At 55.7% G+C, this 21,268-nt stretch overlaps 1 protein-coding gene across 1 annotated transcript in view; it reads left to right on the plus strand.

Moving 5' to 3' along the window:
• The first annotated feature begins 1,055 nt into the window (after positions 1–1,055).
• The window catches only part of WSCD1 (WSC domain containing 1), a 43,176-nt gene continuing 22,963 nt past the window's right edge, over positions 1,056–21,268 (plus strand). The window contains exons 1-4 of the mRNA XM_058560006.1: positions 1,056–1,232; positions 10,285–10,986; positions 17,444–17,558; positions 19,134–19,318. Coding sequence (XP_058415989.1) covers positions 10,560–10,986; positions 17,444–17,558; positions 19,134–19,318 — 727 coding nt within the window. The 5' untranslated portion in view covers positions 1,056–1,232; positions 10,285–10,559. The remainder of the gene's footprint in view (positions 1,233–10,284; positions 10,987–17,443; positions 17,559–19,133; positions 19,319–21,268) is intronic.

The following is a 21,268-nucleotide window of genomic DNA, read 5'->3' on the forward strand; positions in this document are numbered from 1 at the left end:
CAGGGCGTGGAGGGGAAATCCTTAGGGTTGGATCCAGCCCTTATTTAGAGAAGGGGATCATGGATAGCAGCGTGGTTGTGTACCTGTGGGTCTGTACCAGCGCCTGCCCGCCTCAGTGTGTGTGTGTGTGTGTGTGTGTGTGTATGTGTGTGCGCGCAGGCGTGCCAATGCCCAGTGTGACTCTCTGGACAAGTGTGTCTGTCAGTGGACTCCGGTGTGCGGCACTGCTCCTGTGGGCGACTCTATCAAGGTGTGGGGCAGTGTAGTAGCTAGTGGTAGAGCCCTGAGTGTGTAGGCGTGGGAGATGGTGTCAGTGTATCTGTCTGTGGGGTAGTGATTCTCTGTGTGCCTGTCTCAGACAGTGTGTGTGTGCGCGTGTGTGCATAAGGACACAGTTGTCAGTGTCTAGTTCTGCGTGGGACAGTGAGCCAGTGTGTGTCTGACTCTGTGTGTTAGTATCAGAGTGCTACAAACTGTGTGGCGGTGTGTATCTGTGTGCCGGTGACAGCGTCCCAGGTTGTTTCTGAGCGCGACAGAGCCCAGTGTGCGTGTGTGTGGGCGTCAGTGTGTCTGTGAAGCAGTGATTCAGTGTGTTTGTATCAGACTGTGTGTCTGTGACTGAGTGTGGCTGCGTGCTCCTCTCTGTGGTTGTGCCCAGTGTGTCTGTGTGTACGTGTGTCGGGGTGTGAGTGCCAATGCATTCGCCCGGTGTGTGCATTACAGCGAGTGAGGCTGTGCATGTGCGTCCCTGTGTGCATGCATGAGAGTGGGTGTCAGCGTCTTTGCTCGGCAGCGGCGCGTGTGGCAGCGCCCGGTGGGCTCGTCTCGCCAGCCCGGGCAGGGTGTGGGCCCCCGCCCGGCAAGCCGCGACCCCTCCCCCGGGCGGGCGGGCGGCGCGCGCGGGCGCCTCTAGGACCCGGCGGCGGCCGGCCGCTGTCCCCGGGCCGCGCGAGTGAGCATGTGCAGAGCCGGCGCCCGCTCGCCCGCCGCCCGCCGCCCGCCCGCCTGGAGCCCGCTCGCTCCGCCGCCGCTCAGCGCGGACGCCCGCAGCCCAGGAGCCAGGCGGCGGCGCCCTGTGCCGGGGCGCGTCGTGCCGCTCGCCGCAGGCCGCCCGGGGGCGTGCGGGCGCCGAGGGCGCTGGGCTCCGGGCACTGCGGGGCTGCGGGCTCGGCGCCCCGGGGAGGCGGGCGCGTGGCCGCTGAGCAGGCGCCCCAGCCGGCCGCGATCGCGGGGTGAGTCCTGTCTCCCGGGGGCCCCAGCCGGGACACCCTCGCGGGCTGCGGGCAGGGCGTCCCCCAGCCGCGGGCACACAAGTTTGTGTAGACGCGGCTGCGAGCGCGGCGGGCTGCACCTGCTCCGGCTTCGGGGCGGGCTGCCGGGGGGCGCCTTGCCGGGGCTGGGGCGGCTTCGCGGGGAAGGGGAGTGTGAGTGTGTGCGCGTCGGGGGGGGGAGCGCTCCGGAAGGATCGGGATGGGGCGGGGGTGCGCAAGGCAGTTTCCGAAGCTGCGACCCCCTCCTGGAATCCTGAGAGACCGTCCGTTTCCCCGGAGGGAGCCGCGGATCCGAGCCCGGGGAGGGGACGAGGGCAGGATTTGGGGTGCGCACTGTCTCCCCTGGGAGGAGACGTTTACCCAGAAGCAGCTCCCTCTCGTTGCGCGCTACCAAGCCAGGCTTCCGGTCAGTGGAGGGTTTTCTCCGTCTTTTGGTGAACTTGAACAGAAGCAGAGGCAAAAGCGAAACGTATGTATTTTGACCTGAAAATTACCCCAAGTAGAGCTTTGCGTCTTGCTAGGTGTGGACGGAGACTTACGACTGGAGGCTGCTAATTGCGTTTTTCTTTCACACTGAGAAGCCCCAAGGGTCCCCTGCCTGAGGGTAACCTCACCGGTTGTCCGTTTTCCTGAGCATCTGTGCCCTCAGATGATGCCTGCTCGGTGGTGGCTGCCTGTGGGGAGGCAGCGGCCGGGAGGAGACCTCGGTCTCTTCTCTGAGCAGTGGGAGGGTTGGATGTAATATGAGTTCCAGCCCCCATAGCCCTGCCCTGGGGTCCAGCCACTGTTCACACCCGCCGATCCGCAGCTGCTCCCAAGACAGACAGACTCGGAACTCCACTGCACTTTCTAACATTAGATGCCGTCACCCCTCTTATCGCTGGAACAGCATGCTTCAGTTTATGGAGGCACTTGGGTTGTCCCAGGTGGGGACACCACGGTTGGGATCAGGAGACGGGGGTCTTTTCTCTTCTCCTCTGAATCATCCAGGTTACCATGCACGGGAAGTGAGGGCTGGTGGGGAGTGAAAGAGAGGAGACAGGAAGCTGGCTGCCCTGCCCTGCCTGTGGCAGCCCCTGTCTGATGGCCGCAAGTGCTGGACAGAGGGCAAGGGGGAGGATTCCTTCAAGTATGCCCCCCCACCCAAACACTTAGCTCGAGCCTCAGAAGTCCCTTAGAGAAGGTGCCCCAGTGGGCTGCCAGTGCCCAGGGTTCTATGAGGAGGAGCAGCTGTGTTGGTCTGTGAGCGGGTGTGTAGGTCTCCCAAGCACACTCGCTAAAGGAAGCTTGGCGGGCAGCTGGGCTGGTGGGCTGAGCCTGGCAGCCTCAGCGTCCCCAGGAGAAGCCTCCAGGCCCTCACCTGTGGTGCATCCTTCTGTCCTCAGCAGGACTGTTTCCGCGGCTCCTCGGGAAGAATGCCTTATTTTGGGATGAGAGGATACCTCTTTTCAGCGGGTATTGGTGGCCTGTGGGGTGCTGGTCCTGTGGCCTGCAGCGTGTCTGGCTGGAAGTGAAGAGAAGCTTGGATTAGGCAGAAGGCCAGACCCCTGTCCCTTTCCTCTTGTCTGCCTAACCAGGCAGAAGTGGATATTCTGGGCCACCAGTTGGTCGGCTGCTAAAGCCTGAACCTCCCGCCCGGTCAGTTAAGGCTGAGCACTGGGGAGTGAGTCACAGAGCTCATTCCCTGAAGTCAGCCTGAATAGGCAGTGTAGAGCCTCTGGGATGGGGTCCATGTGTGTGAGCGGGGCCTGTCGGGCAGGGGTGTTTCTGTAGACACTCCTGGCTTGTGCTCCCGTCGGCTGACACCCTGGTCAGCCTTGGTGAGACCAGGTCCCCTAACTCTCCCGCTAGAGCTACACTGAGGTCAGGGCCCAGGACTTTGGGGCAGCTTGGTATGTAGGCCTTCAGGGTCTTTATCTGTGAGATGCAAGTGATGATCATACCCCCCAGCAGGGGCACAGCTGGGCCGGAGGCAGGCCCTGCCCGTCTAGGGAGTGAGTGGGTGAACATGGCCTTCAGCTACCTTCTCCTGGGGCCTCGTGGTCTTGTTTTCACACTGCATCTTCTGATCTCTTGTTGTCATGGCTTTAATAGTCACCATGTTGACATACCGCCTGAAAAATTATGGCAAGTGGGCCGCTTTTGGAGAATGTAATTAGGAAGGAACTCTGCCTCCCGGTGTGGATGTGAGAAGTGGGTGGAAGAAAGAACTGGATGAATTTTGTAAGCTATAAGGTACAGTGCACCTGTTGGTAGCTGTTAAGGCCTCTCCCCTCCACTTTGCTTCTCTTTTCTTGCTGCTGGAAACCCTCGGGGATATGAGCTCCCTCCCAGAGGGCGGCTGGTTTGGCATAAGGGGGCCAGGAGGGTTCTGAGGACAGGAATGCCCAAGGTGTCTTGGGCCCCCGCCTATAGCGTGAGTCCGCCATCCCAGTGACTGCAGGCATGGTGGGCACAGAGCCAGAGAAGGGCAAAGCTAACTTCGGTTGGGTACTCCAATCACTTGCCCAGATTTATCCAAATCGCCCAACGGGGTGTGGACAACCCTCCAGGGTTCGCCACTGAGTGGAAGCAACATATGAACAAATGAACAGAATAGGGTTCTATAACAGAGGTGGCCCAGAGATGGCCTAGAAGAGGTGGTGGTTGGCTATTTCAAGGGTGGGGTGGCTCCAGATCAACCACCTGGAAAGGGAGAACGCCAGACCCCATGGTGGTGTCCTGTCCTTCTTTGCAGCCCTGGTCCCTAGCGTGGTGCCTCGAGGAGTCCCCATGCCTGGTATGGAACAGATGAAGGCCGTGTGCTGTGGTAGATGATGCCACAAACTTGGAATCCAAAAACTTGAGTTCAGCCTAGCAATAGCTGTTTGTCATTGGCCGAGTTAACTGGCCCTCTCTCTCTCTCTCTCAGATTCTGTATCTATGTAATGCGGATGATAAGATTTTGATTTCACAAGTATGTGGAAAGATCACTCATTCGTTTGTTGATCTGTTCATTCATTCAACACGCTTGATAGTGTGTGAAAGTACATTGCAGTCTCTAATATGGTGTATAAAAGTTTATTCTTGTTTATCTGAACTTCAGCAGTGGATTTGATGGAGGATTCCCCCCCACCTCCTTTGCACTGAATGGAGTTTTGACCTTACTATTATGTTTTTTACCTTTTTTGCAACTTTTCTTACTTTGGACCTTTTCACTTAAGTTCTGAAGTTCAGAAGATCAGAATTTTGCCTCTTCAAAGTCAGGGACCCCACCTCATTTCCGTTTCCCAGACCTTGTCCCGCCCAAGGACCCAGCGGCTTTGTATTTAGTGGGTCCTTTGCTGTCTTTCTGAGCCTCCAAGATGCAGAGGCTTGGGACCCCGGATGAGGGCAGCATGGCCCTGAGTATTGGAGGGTGGCCAGCGGACACAGATTTCCTGGGGGCCTGTCCTGGGCCCCACCCAGAGGTGGGCAGGGGCACTGATGGTCTGTGCCTGCAGGGGGCTCGCAGGCTGGAAGGGGAAGTAGGCAGAGTAGCGTGGAGCCCTGAGTCAAGGCAGGACACTTCACCCGGGCGCAGCTCGCAGAGCACCCAGCCCCACCGTCGAGCGCTGGGAGCAGCTCTGCTCCAGGGATCAGGAAGGCTTCATGGAAGAGGTGGTGCTGGAGCTGAGCTTTGACAGCCACAAAGCATATCAGAGCCGTGAGACGGGTCACAGGCATCCCTGGCCAAGGGGAGAGCATGTGTGAGGGGGCAGGAAGCCTCACGTGCTGGCTAGGGACACTGTGGCTGGGACATAGCATTCTGGAAGGAATATTGAAAGGAAGGGGCTGGGAGACTGAACAAGAAGGGCCGTTGACTAGTTGGCTGAGGAGCTTGAACTTGGCTGTCTGAGTCCTGGGGAGCCATTGCAGGCTGTAGCATTATTAGTTCTTTGTGTTAGAAAGATCACTTTCTCAGCCTCTTGGAGATGCTGTAGGGTCCAGCTGACAGGCAGTGGGCCTGAGCAGAGGCAGGCGTTGGAGGGGTGGGAAAAGAGCAGGGAGGGGTAATTCAGAGCCCCGAGCCCAGCTGGGGGGCTCCCTGGTATGGTTTCGCTGAGGTCTCGAGCCTGAGACCCCCGGCTGCCAGTCATGGAGACTAGCGCTCCGAGCCTCTGGGACCACACGTGCCCATCTCTGTGCCTGGAGAACCTGCTGGGCCCTGTTCCTCTGTCTGCAAGGCTCTCACCCTGCTAAGAGCTCACGGCTCTGAATCCCAGGAGGTCGCAGCCCTGGCTGCAGTGGCCACAGTGGCCGAGATGACCTGGGGGCATCTGGAGTTCCCCCCTCACCTGCCACTGCCTGTCCTCTTTGGCCAGGTGCTGGGGAGGCAGAGTCACGTGACTGAACCCCAGTGGCCACTGGTCAAGCCCAGGGGCTGCCTCCTCTCCTCTCTTCTCCCCTCTCTGCGGCCGCCACCCCTCACCTGCTCAGTCCCCGCAGCCGCCGCCTAGCTGAGACGCAGATGCCATCTGCCCTACACTCCCTGCTCCAGACTCAGCACCTGCTGCCCCCTGGGGCCCAGATGGCAACAAAGTGATGGAAGAGGGCTCAGGTTTTCTGGGTCCCCACCTGTGCTAGGCTCCTGCTCCCTCCCTGAGACCCCCAGAAACTCCTTTGTCCCATTATTCTCCTTTCATTCCTGCCAGGGAACTCAGGGTCTCCCTCCCCCAGGCCCTGCCCTTCTCTGGGGTGACACTCGGGTCTCTAGAAGGCCACTGGGCAGGGCAGTGGGTGTCCACCTTTGTCCAGCCTGAGGCTCCATGCACAGCCCTGGTGCCCCCTCCCGACAAGGCCCGGGCCTCCGGCAGGGGTGGAGCCCCCATCCTCCCCTGAAGCACTTTGCGTGGTTCCAAGATGGGAGGTGCCACATGGGAAGCAAGGCTGGGGGAAAAATGATCCGGACTTGCAGAGACGAGGTGGCCCGGGGGGCCAGAGCGCTGCCCCACAGGGCGTGTCTGTGAGGTTCCGCTCAGCACGCCATGTGCAGCACGTCTCCGGAGCTTCGGCCTGGCGTGTTTTCAAAAAGGTGCTGACGGAGGCACACTGAACTCCTTTCAGGAATAAATCTTGCCTCGTGTGAAGCTGGAGCTGGAGTGCGGAGAGAGGCAGGGAGCTTAGTGGGCACGGGCGGGCTCTGGGAGCAGGCGGCCTGGGCCTGAGTGCCCGCCCTGGTGTGTCTGGCTTGAGCAATGCGCTCCACCCCGCTGAGCTTTAGAGACCTCGGCTCTCCAATGGGGGTGATGGGGGTGTGTGCCTCGGTGGCAAGTGTGGGGTGAATGAGAGGGTGCAGCTGAGGTACACAACCCAGCCCAGCCTGTTGATTAACGCTGCCGGTGCTTAATAAATGGTGGCATTGAAGAATAAAGCACTTGTTAACAGCCCTCTTAGCATGGAATCAGCTGAAAGCAAGAATGGGATACAAGGCCCACCTCGGGGAGTGGGGGGCTAAGAGGGAGGTGAGGGGGCCCTTTGAGGCTGATTTCACCCGTGGCACAGCTGCTGCAGTCCTCTCTTCCATCGCTTCCTGGTTTCCTCTTTTGCGTTCATAACCAGTGGACATCGCAATTTGTAGGTGACAGAAGTTCTACACCCTGATTCCATCCCGCGGCAGTGCCGACTTACCCCGTTTACAGATGAGGAGCCTGCGGCTCTCTCCTGTGCAGTGATTCGCCCAGGGTGGATTTGCTGTAACGGAGGGCTTTCTGGCTTTGGGGTGCAGCAGGCGCAGCTGGGGGGCTCCCAGGCCTGGGGCAGACAGGCGGTGGTAGGTCTCCCCCTAGGTGTTGGCCGGTTCTGCTGTCCGACTGACCTCGTGGCTTGGCTGGGAGCGGATGCTCCACATCGCCCACACTGCTAGGCCTCTTTCAGGTTCAGTCACTCAACAAACATTTACTGTCACTGCCGTGCCAGCTGTGTGCTGGGATCTGGGGACGTGGTGATCAGTCAGGTGTGATCTGTGCTCTGGCGGGGCTGCCAGCCATAAAGAGAGGTGGGCATGGCAGAGAGTGGGGGGACAACTGGCAGATATAGTACTGGTGGGAAGTGTGGCAGAGGTCCAGGGCAGGGGGACAAGTTCCTAGTGCTCTGGGCATGCCGGCCCCCTGCCCAGCCCACAGCAGGTGTTCTGGGCTGCGAATCAGCTTTGAGATTTCAAAGGGTTGGAGTGGCAGGTGCTTTATAAGAGGCCTGAGAGTGGCTGTCCCTGCCTGCCTGCCCAGTGCCACCTCCCCAGACCAGGGAAGGCCCCTCTGGGAAGGGGGAGCTCCAGAGAGGATCTTGGGGGTCCTTGAGGACCCCGGTTGTGATCAGTCGAATCCTAATTGTAGCCCCAACAGTGCCCCACCCCACTGCACCCCACCCCTACTTGTAGCATGTTCCGTCCTGTGTACAAAATGTAGTATATGGAATTCACACCACATCTTGCCTTCAAATTTCTGAACTCTTGATCCATTGCCCAGCCCTCTGCCCCATCTCATCAGAACCTTTCTTTTGACAGCAGGAGTCATTCCCTCTCTCCTTTTATTTTAGTTTTATAGGGTTTTTCACGGATAGAATCCCAGTCCTGTACCCAAAAGCCCTTTGCAAGCCGACCTCTTCATAGGATTCCAACCTAGAGAGGATAGCAGGCACCCTTGTTAACGTCCGTGTGTCTGAATGCCCTCTGCTCGGTGAGGCTGTGTCCTTTGTGCTGTGCATCGCTCCGTCTCTTCCGCGTTCCAGGCTGAGCTCCCCCAGCTCTGGCTACATGGAACTCGAGATTTCATTGCCCTAAGACCCCACAGGAGCAGGTTTCCGATATCAGGATTTGCCTTATCAATTTATCCTCTTATTCATTTTAACAAATATATTCAGAAACAAAGATCGCTGAGCATCTATACTGCCAGGCCTTGTGCTGGGGGCCCGAGTTACAAAAATGGTAGGGTGTGGCCTCTAGCTTTGAGTTGGTCACAGTTCTGCGAGGATGATGGACAAGTAGATGGACAAGTAAAGTCATCCCAGGAGGGTCGTGCTGGGATAGGGGTCAGCACGGGCTGTGGGAAGACAGAGGACTCCACACCAGTGGGGGAGTGGTGGTCAGGGAAAGCTTCTCGGAGGAAGTGATACCTGGGCTGAGCCTTGGAGGGATTCACCAGGCCAAGAGAGAGGAAAAGAAATAAAAGGCAGTGTGTGCACAGGCACTAAGGCAGATGAGCTGTGGTGGCTCTGGGACACCTTGGGGTGTGTGCGTGCACGTGTGTGTGCGCTTACACACACGTGTGATGGGGAAGCCAGAGGAAAGAGCCTGGCAAGAGATGCGGCTGGACGGACCAGATCATGAAGGGGCCTTGTATGTCCTGCTAAGGAGCTTGGAGTTTATCCCCAAAGCCACGGGGAGCTATTGAAAGGGCTTTTAAGCAGGGGAGTGCCATGATCAGATTTGTGCGTTAGGAGGATCATCCTGGCAGCCTCATGGAGGATGGATTGGAGGGGCCCAAGCTGGAGGCAGGGAGATCAGTCAGGATTTCTTGGGATTTTCTCTGTGGATTTACAAATCTGATGAGGCTGGCTGGGGTGGGCCTGGCACGCACCGGCTTAGAAAATAATAGCTCTGGAGACCCGTCTGGAATGGCTCCCTGACTCCGAGTTTAATTCCTCCTTCAACTGCTGATTACCAAGCCTACCTCCCCCACCCCAGCCTACAGGACCCCCGACCGTCTTCCAGATCCCTGCCCTCCCCAGAGGCCTCAGAACCTGGAGGCTCCCGGGTTTAATCAGAAAGGGTCACGCTGGTCTGGGCCCCTCTGGGTCCTCCGAATGCCAGGCCACAAGAGCCCAAACATTGTCTTTCCTCTCACACCCAGCTGGCTGTGCCCAGCGCACAGAGCAGCCATTGAGGGGCTGCGCAGGCCTGGCAGGGATCCTGGGCCATGTTAGTTACGGGCAGTGGCTTAGTCACGCTCCTAGGAGCCTTTCTTCCCGGGACAAGCCTGTCCTTGTGCTCAGGACCATTGTCACGCAGCAGCCCAGCTCCCAGCAGCTGCAGAACCCTCTGCCAGCCCCCAACAGGGCACTTCAGAGACACCGCCAGTGGGAACCAGAGCCCAGCATGAGAGCCGCGTCCTGGGGGTGGAGGGCCCCCCTGGAAGGCTGCTCTGAGAGCCCTCATCCTTCCCCACACCAGGTGCCCATCTCTGTTCACGGGTGCACGGCCCAGGCACCATCCTGTTCCTTTGGCTCTGGCCTGCCGTGTTCAGGAAGCCTGGGAAGACTGCAAGCCCACCTCCTCCCCTGTCCCCTCTCCTGTGTTAAAGCCGACCAGCCTCTGCAGAAGCATTTCCAAAACACAGCTTGCAGTCCCAGTGCACGCCCTGGGGGTCGGCAGATTGCATGCATGTATTGAGCACCTGTTGTATACTCATGCCCTGGGCTGGGTGCACTTGTATGTGGTGGTGTCTCATTGTAGGCTGGGCTGTGTAGTAGTTCAGAGTACAGGCTCTGAATACAGACTCTTCCAAACCGTGACCCCTCTGTTTACCAGCTGTGGGACTTTGGGAAAGTTACTTTCCCAAGTAACTTACTTTGCCTTCTTTTGCCACAGTTTCTTCATCTGTAAAATGGGGCTGTTACAGTATCTGCCTCATAGACTGGAGTGAGGATTCAATGAGATGATGTTTAGCTGAGGGCACGTAGCGAGGACTCAGTGCGACGCTGCTGCTGCGGTTCCTCTTCCTCATTGCTGTCATTACTGGGCCTTCACTACTGCTCGAGGGGAGAGTGTTATTCCCATTTTATAGATGAGGAGGCTGAGGCCCAGTGAGGTTAAGTAACTTGCCCGATGTCTCACAGCCAGCCAGTGGCTGAGCTGGGATTTGAACCCAGCTCTCTGTCCCGTGCTCCTGCGACACAGCTGGCCCTTTGGAACACAGGAGGGTGGGCTCCTGACCTGGAGCGGTGGGAGTGGTGGACTGTCCTATTGCATCTAAGTGCGCTTTCTCTGCTTTTCCAGATTTCTGAGCCTGGAGATGAGGGTCGGTACAGCTCCAGGATGGTGAAGTTCATGACACTTGGGCAGAAGCTGCCACTGCAGGACCTGGTGGCCGGAGACGAGTGATGGTACCGTCCGAGCACCTGCTGGAAACGGGGCAGGAGGAACAGTAACCCCAGGGAGCACAGCCGGTGCCAGGAGGCAGGCATGCCGCCCCTGGAGGCCCCGGCCTCCCTGCCGCCCGGGTGCTAGGAGCCGTCCCCGGGCTCCAGCCAGGAGCCCTGCCGCCCAGGGGCATGGCCAAACCTTTCTTCCGACTCCAGAAGTTTCTCCGCCGAACGCAGTTCCTGCTGTTCTTCCTCACGGCCGCCTACTTGATGACCGGCAGCCTGCTGCTGCTGCAGCGGGCCCGAGTGGCCCTCCCGCAGGGCCCCCGGGCGCCCGGCCCCCTACAGGCCTTGCCCGTGGCCGCCATGGCGCTGGGCGTGGGCCTGCTGGACAGCAGAGCCCTGCACGACCGCCGGGTCAGCCCAGAGCTGCTGCTCGGAGTGGACGTGCTGCAGAGCCCCCTGGCCCGGCCCCGGCCCGGCCCCCGCTGGCTCCGGAGCCGCAACTCGGAACTGCGCCAGCTGCGGCGCCGCTGGTTCCGCCGCTTCATGGGTGACCCCCAGGGGCCGCCCGCCCTGGGCCCCGAGGCCCCCAGGCCGGCCGGCAGCAGCCGAGGTAGGTGCTCAGCCCTGGTTCCCCTGCGGATTTGGGGGCTGCCCCGGGAGCCCTGCTCGGGGGCCCGGGATTGGTGTCGTCTTTCTCTGGCCCTTGCGGGAAGTAGGCACCGCAGGCCCATGGCCTTCACAGATGGTTCCTTCCCTCCTGCTCTGCAGGAGACAGGAAGGGCCTGCGATTGGAAGTCCTTTGGAGTTTTGCTCACTCACCAGCTGGACTTCCACGTGGCTCAAGGCCGAGACATGTGAGCATCTTAGAGCCCAGCCTTTGGGTTCACACAGACCTTGACTTGAATCCTGGCTCAGCCACAAACTTGTTGGGTGACCTTGGACATGTTACTTACCTTCTCCAAGTCCCTCTGAAATGGGCATAGCGATCCACCCCAGGGTTATTGTGAAGACGAAGTGTGACAGTAGAGAGCAGTGGCTCACAAAGTGGGGTCCCAGACCTGCAGCCCGAGCATCACCTGGGAGCTTGTGACAAGTGCAGATTCTCAGGTCCTCCCAGACTTACTGAATCCTGCACCCTGGGGCAGGGGCCAGCAGTCTGCATGGCAACGCTCTCGAGGTGATGCTGACGCCTCGCCCAAGCTGAGAAGCACTGGGCCGGAGGACCTAGTGTACCATTTGGCACTCAGTAACTGGCCGCTGTTATTATTTAATAAAAGTGGCTAACTTGCATAGCATTTACTATACACCTGTAAGGGTACTATTTACAGTACTATTATTATTATATCCTGGTTTTATAGATGAAGAAAGTGGAGCACAGAGAAGTTAAGTAAATTCCCGCGGTCATGCTCTTAGTTTGGGTTCCTGGAAGCAAACCCTGAAACCAAGATTCAGATGCATGTGGTATGTTTGGAGTGTGATCCCAGGGACACTGGTTGTGAGTGGGAAGGAGACAGGGAAGAGAAGGCAGCCAACAAAGGGTCGTTCTGCAGCAGGTGGGGACTCGGAGTGAGTAGAGTGTGCATCTCAGTGCAGCCTGGAAGCAGCAAGGCCTGGGGGACACGGGCAGGGCGCTGACCAGATCTGCCACTGTCACATGGCTGGGATTCCAACATGGGACATGGGGACAGTCTGCCTCCAGGTCGAGGCCCTTTGCACTGAATTATACAGACTCTGTGCAGGGCCCAGGAACTGAGCCTGCGTGTGATGCGCACCCAGGACGCGTCGTGGCTGTTGTTGGGTGGTGACTGAGCGCAGACAGTGTCTCAGCATCCCTGTCACCACCCCATTTGGTCCTGAACTCTAAATCACAGGGGAATGGCTCTCTTGACTCAGACATTTGGTTGGAGTGTGGGAACTCAGTGGGGAGATATAGAGAGAGGGGAGTCGAGAGGCTCATCTTAGAGCCCGGGCTTTGGGTTCAGACAGACTTTGGCTTGAATCTTGTCTCAGGCCTGGGTCAGGGAGGGATACGAGTGCCAGGCCTAGGAATTTAGTGTGCTTCTGCAAATTTGGCGTTCTTCCGTGGCATTCTTCTGGCATTCCTGGGATGGTTCCAGGGAAGAGAAAGGAGCCCAAACTGCCCTTGCCTTAGAAGGATGACTCTAGCAGCCCAGGAAAATGAAGACTGGAGGACTGTGCATTCCTGTCTCTATGGAAGGAAGTTTCTTCTGAAATCATCTAGGTCAGAGCCCTTGCTGTCGGATTCCTCAGCAAGTCTTTCCTGTAAGAAATAAGGGAGAAATGAGGAACCGATTCTGCAGCTCATTTTATACAAGTGTTATTTCTGTAAACTCTCCCCAGCACACCAAGAAATGGGGTCTCTCTGCTGGTGGCACTAGTGTAACTCATTTAGACTAAAGTGTAAATGACTGACAAAGTCAACATGGATTTCTTGAGAGGAAGCCATGGAAAGAGGATATGTTTTAAAAACAGACCTGGGTTCCTCTCCCGGTATTGCCAGTTATTGGCTCTGGACCTTGGGCAAATTAGCCGCAATTCCTCCCTTTATTGCTCTCCATCCACACTTATTGAGGATCCATGTCTGAGTCTCCATGGGTGCTATTCACTGTGCACTCGAGGATCTTAGTCTGGTGGCAGAATCAGATATACACCCTAGTGATGACTGCACAGCATGGCGGAGGCATGATAGAGGCACGTGCAAAGGGCTTAGGCTCATTAGATAAAAGTGACTAGTACTTGATAACCTGACTTCACGGTGGCTGGCCAGCCAAGGGGAGGGCTCAGGGGGACCTAGTTATAGCCCTGGGTGTAGAGTATGTATGTCCAGGAGAACCAGTGGGCATCCCTTTACTTTGTCATCTCTGGAGACTTAAAGAAGTGATGGAAGGTGCTCCAGTGAAGGCTGAGGAGACTGCGGTTGGATAAACAGGACTAATAGTCAAGCGTTATACAGCAGGATGGTCTCATCAGTTGTTAAAATATTGGAATGGTACTGCCCTGAGCCCCTGGGTTCCCCTGTACCCTGGTGCCCTCCCCCGTGACCCCCAAACCTCCCCATGACCCAGCAGGTGAAGGGTTAATGCCTGGTACCGCAAGAGCATCGGGCTGGTTCCAGTGTTGAATGGGGGCAATTCTGGTGGCCGGTGCCCCCCGCAAGCTATTAAATATTTTGAATCTCCCCCAGGATTTAAGGAACAGTTGCACTCTGGGAGAGGCTGTGGTGTCACATGGCCGGAGATCTTCAGAGGAAGGGAAGAAGGTGGGGCACTGGCCTAAAAACCCTCAGGGAGGCCCCTTCTCCTTCTGGGGCTCCATGGGCCCCGCACAGCCAGGAAGGCCTCCCTGGTGAAGAGTAGCCCACAGGCCCCCGCTCAGGACAGCTGCTGGGGCTGTGGACAAAGAGGGCGTCTCTTTGTGGCCGGGCAGCCCGCCATCCTCCTGAAAGGGGATCCTGCAAGGCGCGGAAGCTGCAGGAGGCTCCATCAATCACGGGGCATTTCATTATACCTTGGACAACATCCATAATGGAATAAAATGTCAGTAAGTTTACTAGGGGAAAAATAGTAACTTCTCCATAGCCAGTTTGTTTTTTATTGATAGTAATTTCCAAAGACATTCCAATATCTCCAAAGCCATCGTTAATAGCTTCACGGCATGTCCATTTTGATGTGCAAATGAACAGATGCGGAGGCACAGACAATAATGCATTGCCTCCATTTCAGCCGAAAGTAATAAATCCGCCTCAGAATGTGTCCCAGTGTATCCCTCGGAAGTCCTTTCTTTTCTGCACATTCTCGCCTCTGTCAGGGAGTTAGAAAAGCCATTTGTTATTTTTCTAGAAAAAAGGGCTCACCTACTCCTCACACACACAGCGGGGGCGTCTGCATCTCAGGTCCTTGCTACACACCGAGACGGGGCCAGCCAGGCGTGGGTTTCCTCTCCAGACCGGTCGGTTCCATGAAATGGCCAGCTGGTAGCTGGCCACTCCTTGTTTTCCAAAGGACCCAAGCCTCCCTGCTTGCAAGCGTTCCTTTCTCTGTTTTATTAATGTGTTAGTTACTCAGCGAATATTTACTGATCCGTCCTCACACTAGGTCCAGGTTAGAGTGTAGGATCAGAATGATAATGGCTGTTACTTATTCAAACATCTGTTATGTGCCAAGCATTGTTCTGTATGGAGGTACATCTGTTATCTCATTTAATTTAATCTTCCAACAGCCTTATGATGTAAGCGGTGCAATCACCATTTTAACGATGAAGAATTTGAATTGCAGGGGAGTAAAGCAATTTAAAAATGTTTATTGTTAATAATGGTATATTTACAATAAAAACGATCACCACCGAGCACTCTTACATGCCAAGCCTTGCATTGGACACTTTTCCTGTGTCATCATCTGGAATTCTCACAACCACCCATGAATTCCATGGGACCATAGCCCCATTTTACAGATGAGGAAGCTAAGGCTCAGAGAGGGCAAGGTGCACATGCCAGGTCACACAGCCAGATAGAGGTGGAGCTTAGATATGAAACTAAGTCAGCCCATTCCTTAAGGCTGTTCCCCCCCGCCCCCGCCAGAAACATGGACATGCCCGTCTTAGCCTTCCAGGGTCTTGAGCCCAGGCACGTTTAGAACCTTCTGGTTAATTTCCCGTCAACTGTGATAAATGTTTAACAACCCTGAGCTTGTGTTTTCGATGTTTAATTGAAAGCTATAATAGAATTTCTTCTTTGCTGAGCAGCACATCAGAAATTTCTCAAATATTAGTTTTCTTTTACTAAGTGGGCAGGCTGAAGAGAACAATTCATTCTCCCTGACCTGGGTGGAAGCTTTCTGCAGCCGTCAATCCTGGTGTCGGTAGTCCTGAGACTACCATAAAAAGGGAGAGAAGCTCGCAGGGCCTGGGGGTCTGGGAGTTCTGGGGAGAGGGCTGTAGCATGTGCCTGTGGATGGATACTGGGTGTGGCCACACGTGTGCCGATGGGCATCTGGGGGGAAGGTGACCTCGAGAGATTCATTGTCTGGAAGGGGGTGAGACCCTTTGGCAGACACTGAGGAAGGTGACCATCGCTCCCTCTGCTGCCCTAGTGTTCTCTAATCTGAGGTCTCCAGGTCTTTCAGCCATTCCTGCCATGGTGGAGAGCCCAGTCTCCCGCCATCTTGGTCATCTTCCTCTGCTTTGCCTTTCTTACACCAGGGCCCTGGGAACTGCGCAATGATGTGGTCCATAGGGCCATCCCTTCCTTGCATTTGGGTCTCTGCTCCTACTCTAGGCCCTCAGAGGATATCAGTATGGTTTTCAGGAGCTCTCACCCAGGTTGACAAGGAACTGTGCATGCTGACCTTGTGGCCTACCGTGATAAGTCCCTGGGGGGTCACCAGCTGGAGTAAAGGTGTGGCCCCTGCCCTCAGTGAGCCTTAAGTCACATTGAAGAGACAGGGCATACAGGCATAAAAGATTTTTAGCAATAACAGCGGTTAATGATAAGGATTTGGGTGACAGCAAGTTTCCCAGATACAAAATATGAGAATCCAGAGGAAGGAGAGGCCACCGTAGGCTGGAGTGGTCAGGGATGTAAGCTGTCAAGGACAGGCAGGAAGCAGAGAGTGGACATGAGGAGGAACAGGGACACGTCCAAACGTGGGGCAGGAGGAATGAGCTTGGGTGAGGCAGGTGGGGAGGGCATTTATCCATTTGACAGTTGAGGAAACTGAGGCACAGAACGTTGAAGTGATTTAGCCCAGGTCAGAGGTGGAATTAAGTGTGGTGTTCACAGACAGAAAGATCCCTCCCTGATTTGGGCCTCAGGAGTGAAGGTTGGCAGGTCCACTCCTCCAGCTCACGCAGCAGGCGGCCCCACGCTCCTGCTCTGGGCCTGGTTCTTGGCAGGAATAAGGACGGGTCTCGCCTGCCCGCAGGGAGCTCCTGGACTGGTAGAGGATGTTACTCCTCACCCCAAAGCCATTCAGGAGCCGGCAGGCGGTGGGAGGCCTTGTTACTTCCCAGAGACGACCTGATTTCCGGAGGCCGCGGTGTTCCGCACAGGTGCCATTGCAGACGTCCTGGAGCCGAGAGCAGACGTTCTAGGGGAGATGAGCAGCATCTTTATCCCGGGCGCCTGATCCAGATCTTGGCACGGCTATTGTGGGTGTGCATTCGCAGCTTGGGATCGTGTGGTGGCGTGTTTGCAAACTCCCAATGTGCTGCGGTGCACGTGACGTTTACACGCCTAATGCACTTGCTTTGTGCTCAAGTTCTCCAGGCTTCTCCGTGCATCCCTGGGAGACACCTACCTGCCCCCCTCGGAGTGACGAGGCAGGGCTTTCAGACTCCCAGTGACGTGGGCATGGTTGGGTCAGCACTGCCACTGCTTCGTAGAGTCATGTCCCCTGGTGTCCTCTTCCAGGGATGTGCCAGAGATGCCTGGACTGGTGAGGGCTCAGCGGTCCCTTGGCCGTATCGATTCCCACATGGGACAGCTCTCTTAAATGCTAACGGATGCTGTTTACACACCTCTGGCGATCGGGGCTTACTCCCTCCTGGGATGGCAGATTTTTTCTTGAAATAGCGCTCCCGGTTTGCAAGATCTTCTTTGTGTGAGCTAAATGCAGACTTTCTATAACTAATTTCTTCCCTTTGGATCACAAAGAGGCGACAGAACCTGCCTGTCAGGACATTTGTGGAGGCAGGGTGGCCTCTCTGAGCCTAGGAGGGGGAAAGATGGAGAGGAGGGGGCCGGAGGAGGCAATTCAACCAAGCTGGACTTGGTGAGTTGAGGGTGGTGGGAGAACGCGGTGGTCAGGCTGACACCAGGCTCCGGGCACGGTGTCTCAGGGGACAGTGGGCCATTAACTAAGAAAAGCGGCAGGAAGAGAATAAGGCGGAAGTGTCCAGAAGCACTGCAGGGAAGGTTGAACTACAGCCTCACCCCCTAGGCTTCTTTGAGAGGTGCCTTGGCAGGAAGGGTACTCCTAAGGGTGGGCCCATGGTTAGGACCCCCCTTTCTCCCAGGCCTCTGAGTCTTGGCTGTGCTTCCCTGCCTGCAGGCACCTATGTTGGATGCTTCAGTGATGACGGCCAAGAGAGAACTCTGAAGGGGGCTGTGTTTTATGACCTGAGAAAGATGACCGTCCCCCACTGCCAGGATGCATGTGCTGAGCGGTAAGTGTGGGGCCCCAGGGCATCAACCCCATGGAAATAAGGTCGAGAGATGGCCCCGGAACAGGGCCATACGTTGGCTGCCAGTTGGCTGTTGTAGTGTAATTAGAGCTGGATTGATCAGATCCCAGTGTCCAGTGCAAAGAACGTTCACTGATGTGATGGCACGGGGTTGTGGAAAGGGCCTGGCCTCAGTGTCCAGAGACTGGGGTTCTAGCCCAGCTGTGCCAGGAACTCGCCATGTGACTTTACTGAGCTCTTTTCCTTCCCTGGGCCTCAGTTTACTCTTATGTTTAAGACAAAGACCTTTAACCCAGATTTCTCTAAGGACCTTTCTAGTTCTGTAGGAAAAGTTTATTTCTATCCTGTGTTTATAACAAGATTCACTTTTCTGACACTGCCAGCTTACCCAATAGTTACGGGACACTAGTCCTGTGTCAGGGAACGGTCCCTACCCTCGAGACATTCATGGTTCACTGTGTGTGTACGCACGCTCGCACACCAGAGATGGGTAAAACAGAATCGGCAGATGGGACTCTTGAGTTATTTCTGTCATGTTAGATTCTTTCACATTTATTGTGTCATATAAGTCTTCACCACCTTCTGCTAGGTAGCAATGAATTATGCCGATTTTATAGATGGAGAAACTGAGGCTGGAGAAGGAAAGGACAGGGTCCCTGCTCAGGTGTGCTTTACGGTCTAGATAAAGCCAAAGCTGAGACTGACACCATCTCGTTTTATTCTCCTAACAGTTAAGGAAACTGAACTCAGCAGTAGTAAGTGATGTTCGGGGTCACACAGCTAGCAAGGGGCCAAACAAGGATTAGAAGCTTGTATTTGGGTGTGCAATCTGGGTTTTTTATGCCTCGGTCCACTGAGATGGGAGTTTAGAATGTTCACCTCTTTCCATAGTTAAATCCTGTGTGTACGTTCAGGTGCCATTGGCAGTCTTTCTTGACCTCCAGTGTTACGACTGGCTAAAAGGGGGTGAGGAACTGTCTCTGGGGGAGGAGGGCCTGTTGGTAATGTGTGGCCGGCACTTGGGGCCAGGAGCACTGGAGCCAACTCATGCTGACTCACGAGGGCAGACGTAAATATTTAGAAATGTTGTAAGCCTGTTACTAAACCGTCGGTAGCTTGAAATCGTCCATGATGGGAGTATTTACACCACAGAAATTGACAAATGCTCCTTCCTGCCACACTGAGGACCAGTTTACCAGCACACCACGGCTTTAGACTTGCTGTAACCTGTTTCCGTGGATGGCACTTTAGGGGACAAGCTCAGGGCTGACAGGGGACCAATGGGGCTGATGACATGAGCTTATCACAGAGGAAAGACTGTTCCCTAAACCCATCCAGATGACCCTCACGTCTGGCTGAAGACTGACCCCTGAGGCCAGCCATGTGCTGATGGCTGTGGCCCCTCTTCACCCAGACCTGCCCTCAGCGTCAGGCCCAGCCCTAGTCCTGGCCCCAGACCCAGCTGCCCCTCCTTGATCTAGACTTCAGTGCTGTTGGGACCCCAGCCCTAGCTCTGGGCCAAGGTCGAAACTCACCCCAGGCCCCCTCTTCCTGCAGGTCCTACGTCTACGCGGGCTTGGAGGCCGGGGCCGAATGCTACTGCGGGAACCGGCTCCCAGCGATGAGCGTCGGGCCGGAGGAGTGTAACCATGAGTGCAAGGGGGAGAAGGGTTCCGCGTGCGGCGGCCTTGGCCGGCTCTCCGTGTACCGCATGCAGGAGCTGCAGCCGGGCTCCAGGAGGCGTGAGTGTGCCGGCCTCTCCCTCAGCTCTGTCTGTTCCCTCTCTCTGACTGCCCATCGCCCACAGTCTCTTGTCCAGACGACATGGGACAGAACCTGTGTCCTCCTTTCCTTATCACCTTCACTGGACAGGCTTGTGGCCGGGGCAGGGGAGGGAGGGGAATGGTTAGCGTCCGCCAAAAATTACTTGAGTTCATGACTGAGGCACATCTTTCCTTGTCCCCTGCAGGAGAGACAAATTGATCAGGAAGTAGAGCCTAGGCCTAGGTGTGTCTCAGCCATGCTGTGTGGCCTCAGGCAGCTTGCTCCCCCTCTCTGGGTTCCAGTCTATTTTGTAAAGTACAGATGGAGGCCTAGATTTCCAGCAATGGGGCAGACCAGATAATCTGAAAGATTCCTAGTGATAAAACACCTAGAAATGCTGGATAAAATTGCACAAACATTATTTTAAATGCGTAGCTGAACTAGCAAGAAGATAAGGAAATCTCTGGCTCCAGAAATGAAGATTGAGCTAAGAGTCCCGGTCGTGAGATGAGAGTAGAAGATGCTGTGCAGCTCTGCGTCTCTGCAGAGGGAAGTTTCTGGTCTTGGTGTTCACGCGGCTCAGGCTTCAGTGTCCAAGTAGGGCAGAAAAGAGCTTCGGGCCTATCAGAGTAGGAAATTGGATCGAAACCTCTGTGTAAAGTGGGATTCAATTCCACTGAAGTATAAATCAATAAGATTTTAGATTTAAAAAAAAAATACCACCTCAGTTCAGGGAGATATAAAGAAAAGTTGTCTGTTTTGAACTGAGCTTGATGTGGGGAAAAAAAAATCTTCCTAAGACTTTGTAATTGCAGGCCTGCATTTGTATGAGTTTTTTTTTGTTGTGTTGTGTTTTGTTTTTGAGTTTCAAATTGATGCTATCTGCCTGGTCCCAAAAGCTCCAACATGAAAATTGGCTCTGGGCCATCTGGAGATGCTGGAGAAGCAAATGGAAAATCTCTCTTGAGAGCTGTGCCACCAGCCCCAGTGTAGAGAGCTCCCGTAGATAAATTCTCATGGAAGACGAGCTTACAATTCAAAATTACAGAACTCAGGAGGAAATAATCAGCCATGAGGGAGGGGAAGCTGCTGCATCAGACAGCAAGATGGAACCCCCAAGAATTTCAAGTGAAAGTGTTGTCAAATAGAAATGATGATTGAGGAGCCCAACTAGGTGCATTTGAAACCTAGGTTCGTCCTCATTCAACATGCTGAGCCCCAGATCTGCTTAATCGAATTATACAAGGCTCCTTTAGAAAATAACATGGTTGTGCACATTGGCACGTGTCTGGGGCCATCCTTTTCATGATGGGAGGGGCTGGGCTGGGAAGAAGTCAGAGCATGGGAGACCTCCCCCCACCACTGGCAAAGGTGGGACAGGAGATGATGGAGGCACAGGCCAGCGTCCAGGCACATTGACTCAGGGACACAGTCCCCTCTGGCCATGGTCCTAGTAACAGGGCTCCAGGAGAGCTGATGCAGTAGTTCCAGAACAGGGCAGGGCTCAGAGAAAGAGGTGTCGGGGCAGAAGCTAAGACTGCAGAGGGGTTTCTGGGAGAGCTCTCCTAGCAACGAATGAGTTTGCCACGCAGCAGAGAAGCCTGGCTTTGAGAACCACGGGTGAGCTTAAACACCAACCCTGGCCGCTGTCTGTGGGGTCAGAGTGACGGGGAGAGGGGCTCAGTGTTCAGACCCGGCACCCTGAGGCTGCTTAGGTGTTTCTTGTATTCAGACAGGATGTGTCTGGGAACAAGGGCTCCAGGTGAGGGAACGGGGATGAGGTGGAGACCTGAGAGCACACTCTATGGATTCACTCGTGAGACCATTAACTCAACAGGTCCTGTTCTGTGCCAGGCCCCGTCCTGGCATGGGGGTTTGCTGTGGTTCATGGATATATTCAGTCCTGCCCTGACACCTGGGCATCCAAA

Source organism: Diceros bicornis, chromosome 18 (genome assembly GCF_020826845.1).
Source record: "Diceros bicornis minor isolate mBicDic1 chromosome 18, mDicBic1.mat.cur, whole genome shotgun sequence".
NCBI classification, from domain to species: Eukaryota; Metazoa; Chordata; class Mammalia; order Perissodactyla; family Rhinocerotidae; genus Diceros; species Diceros bicornis.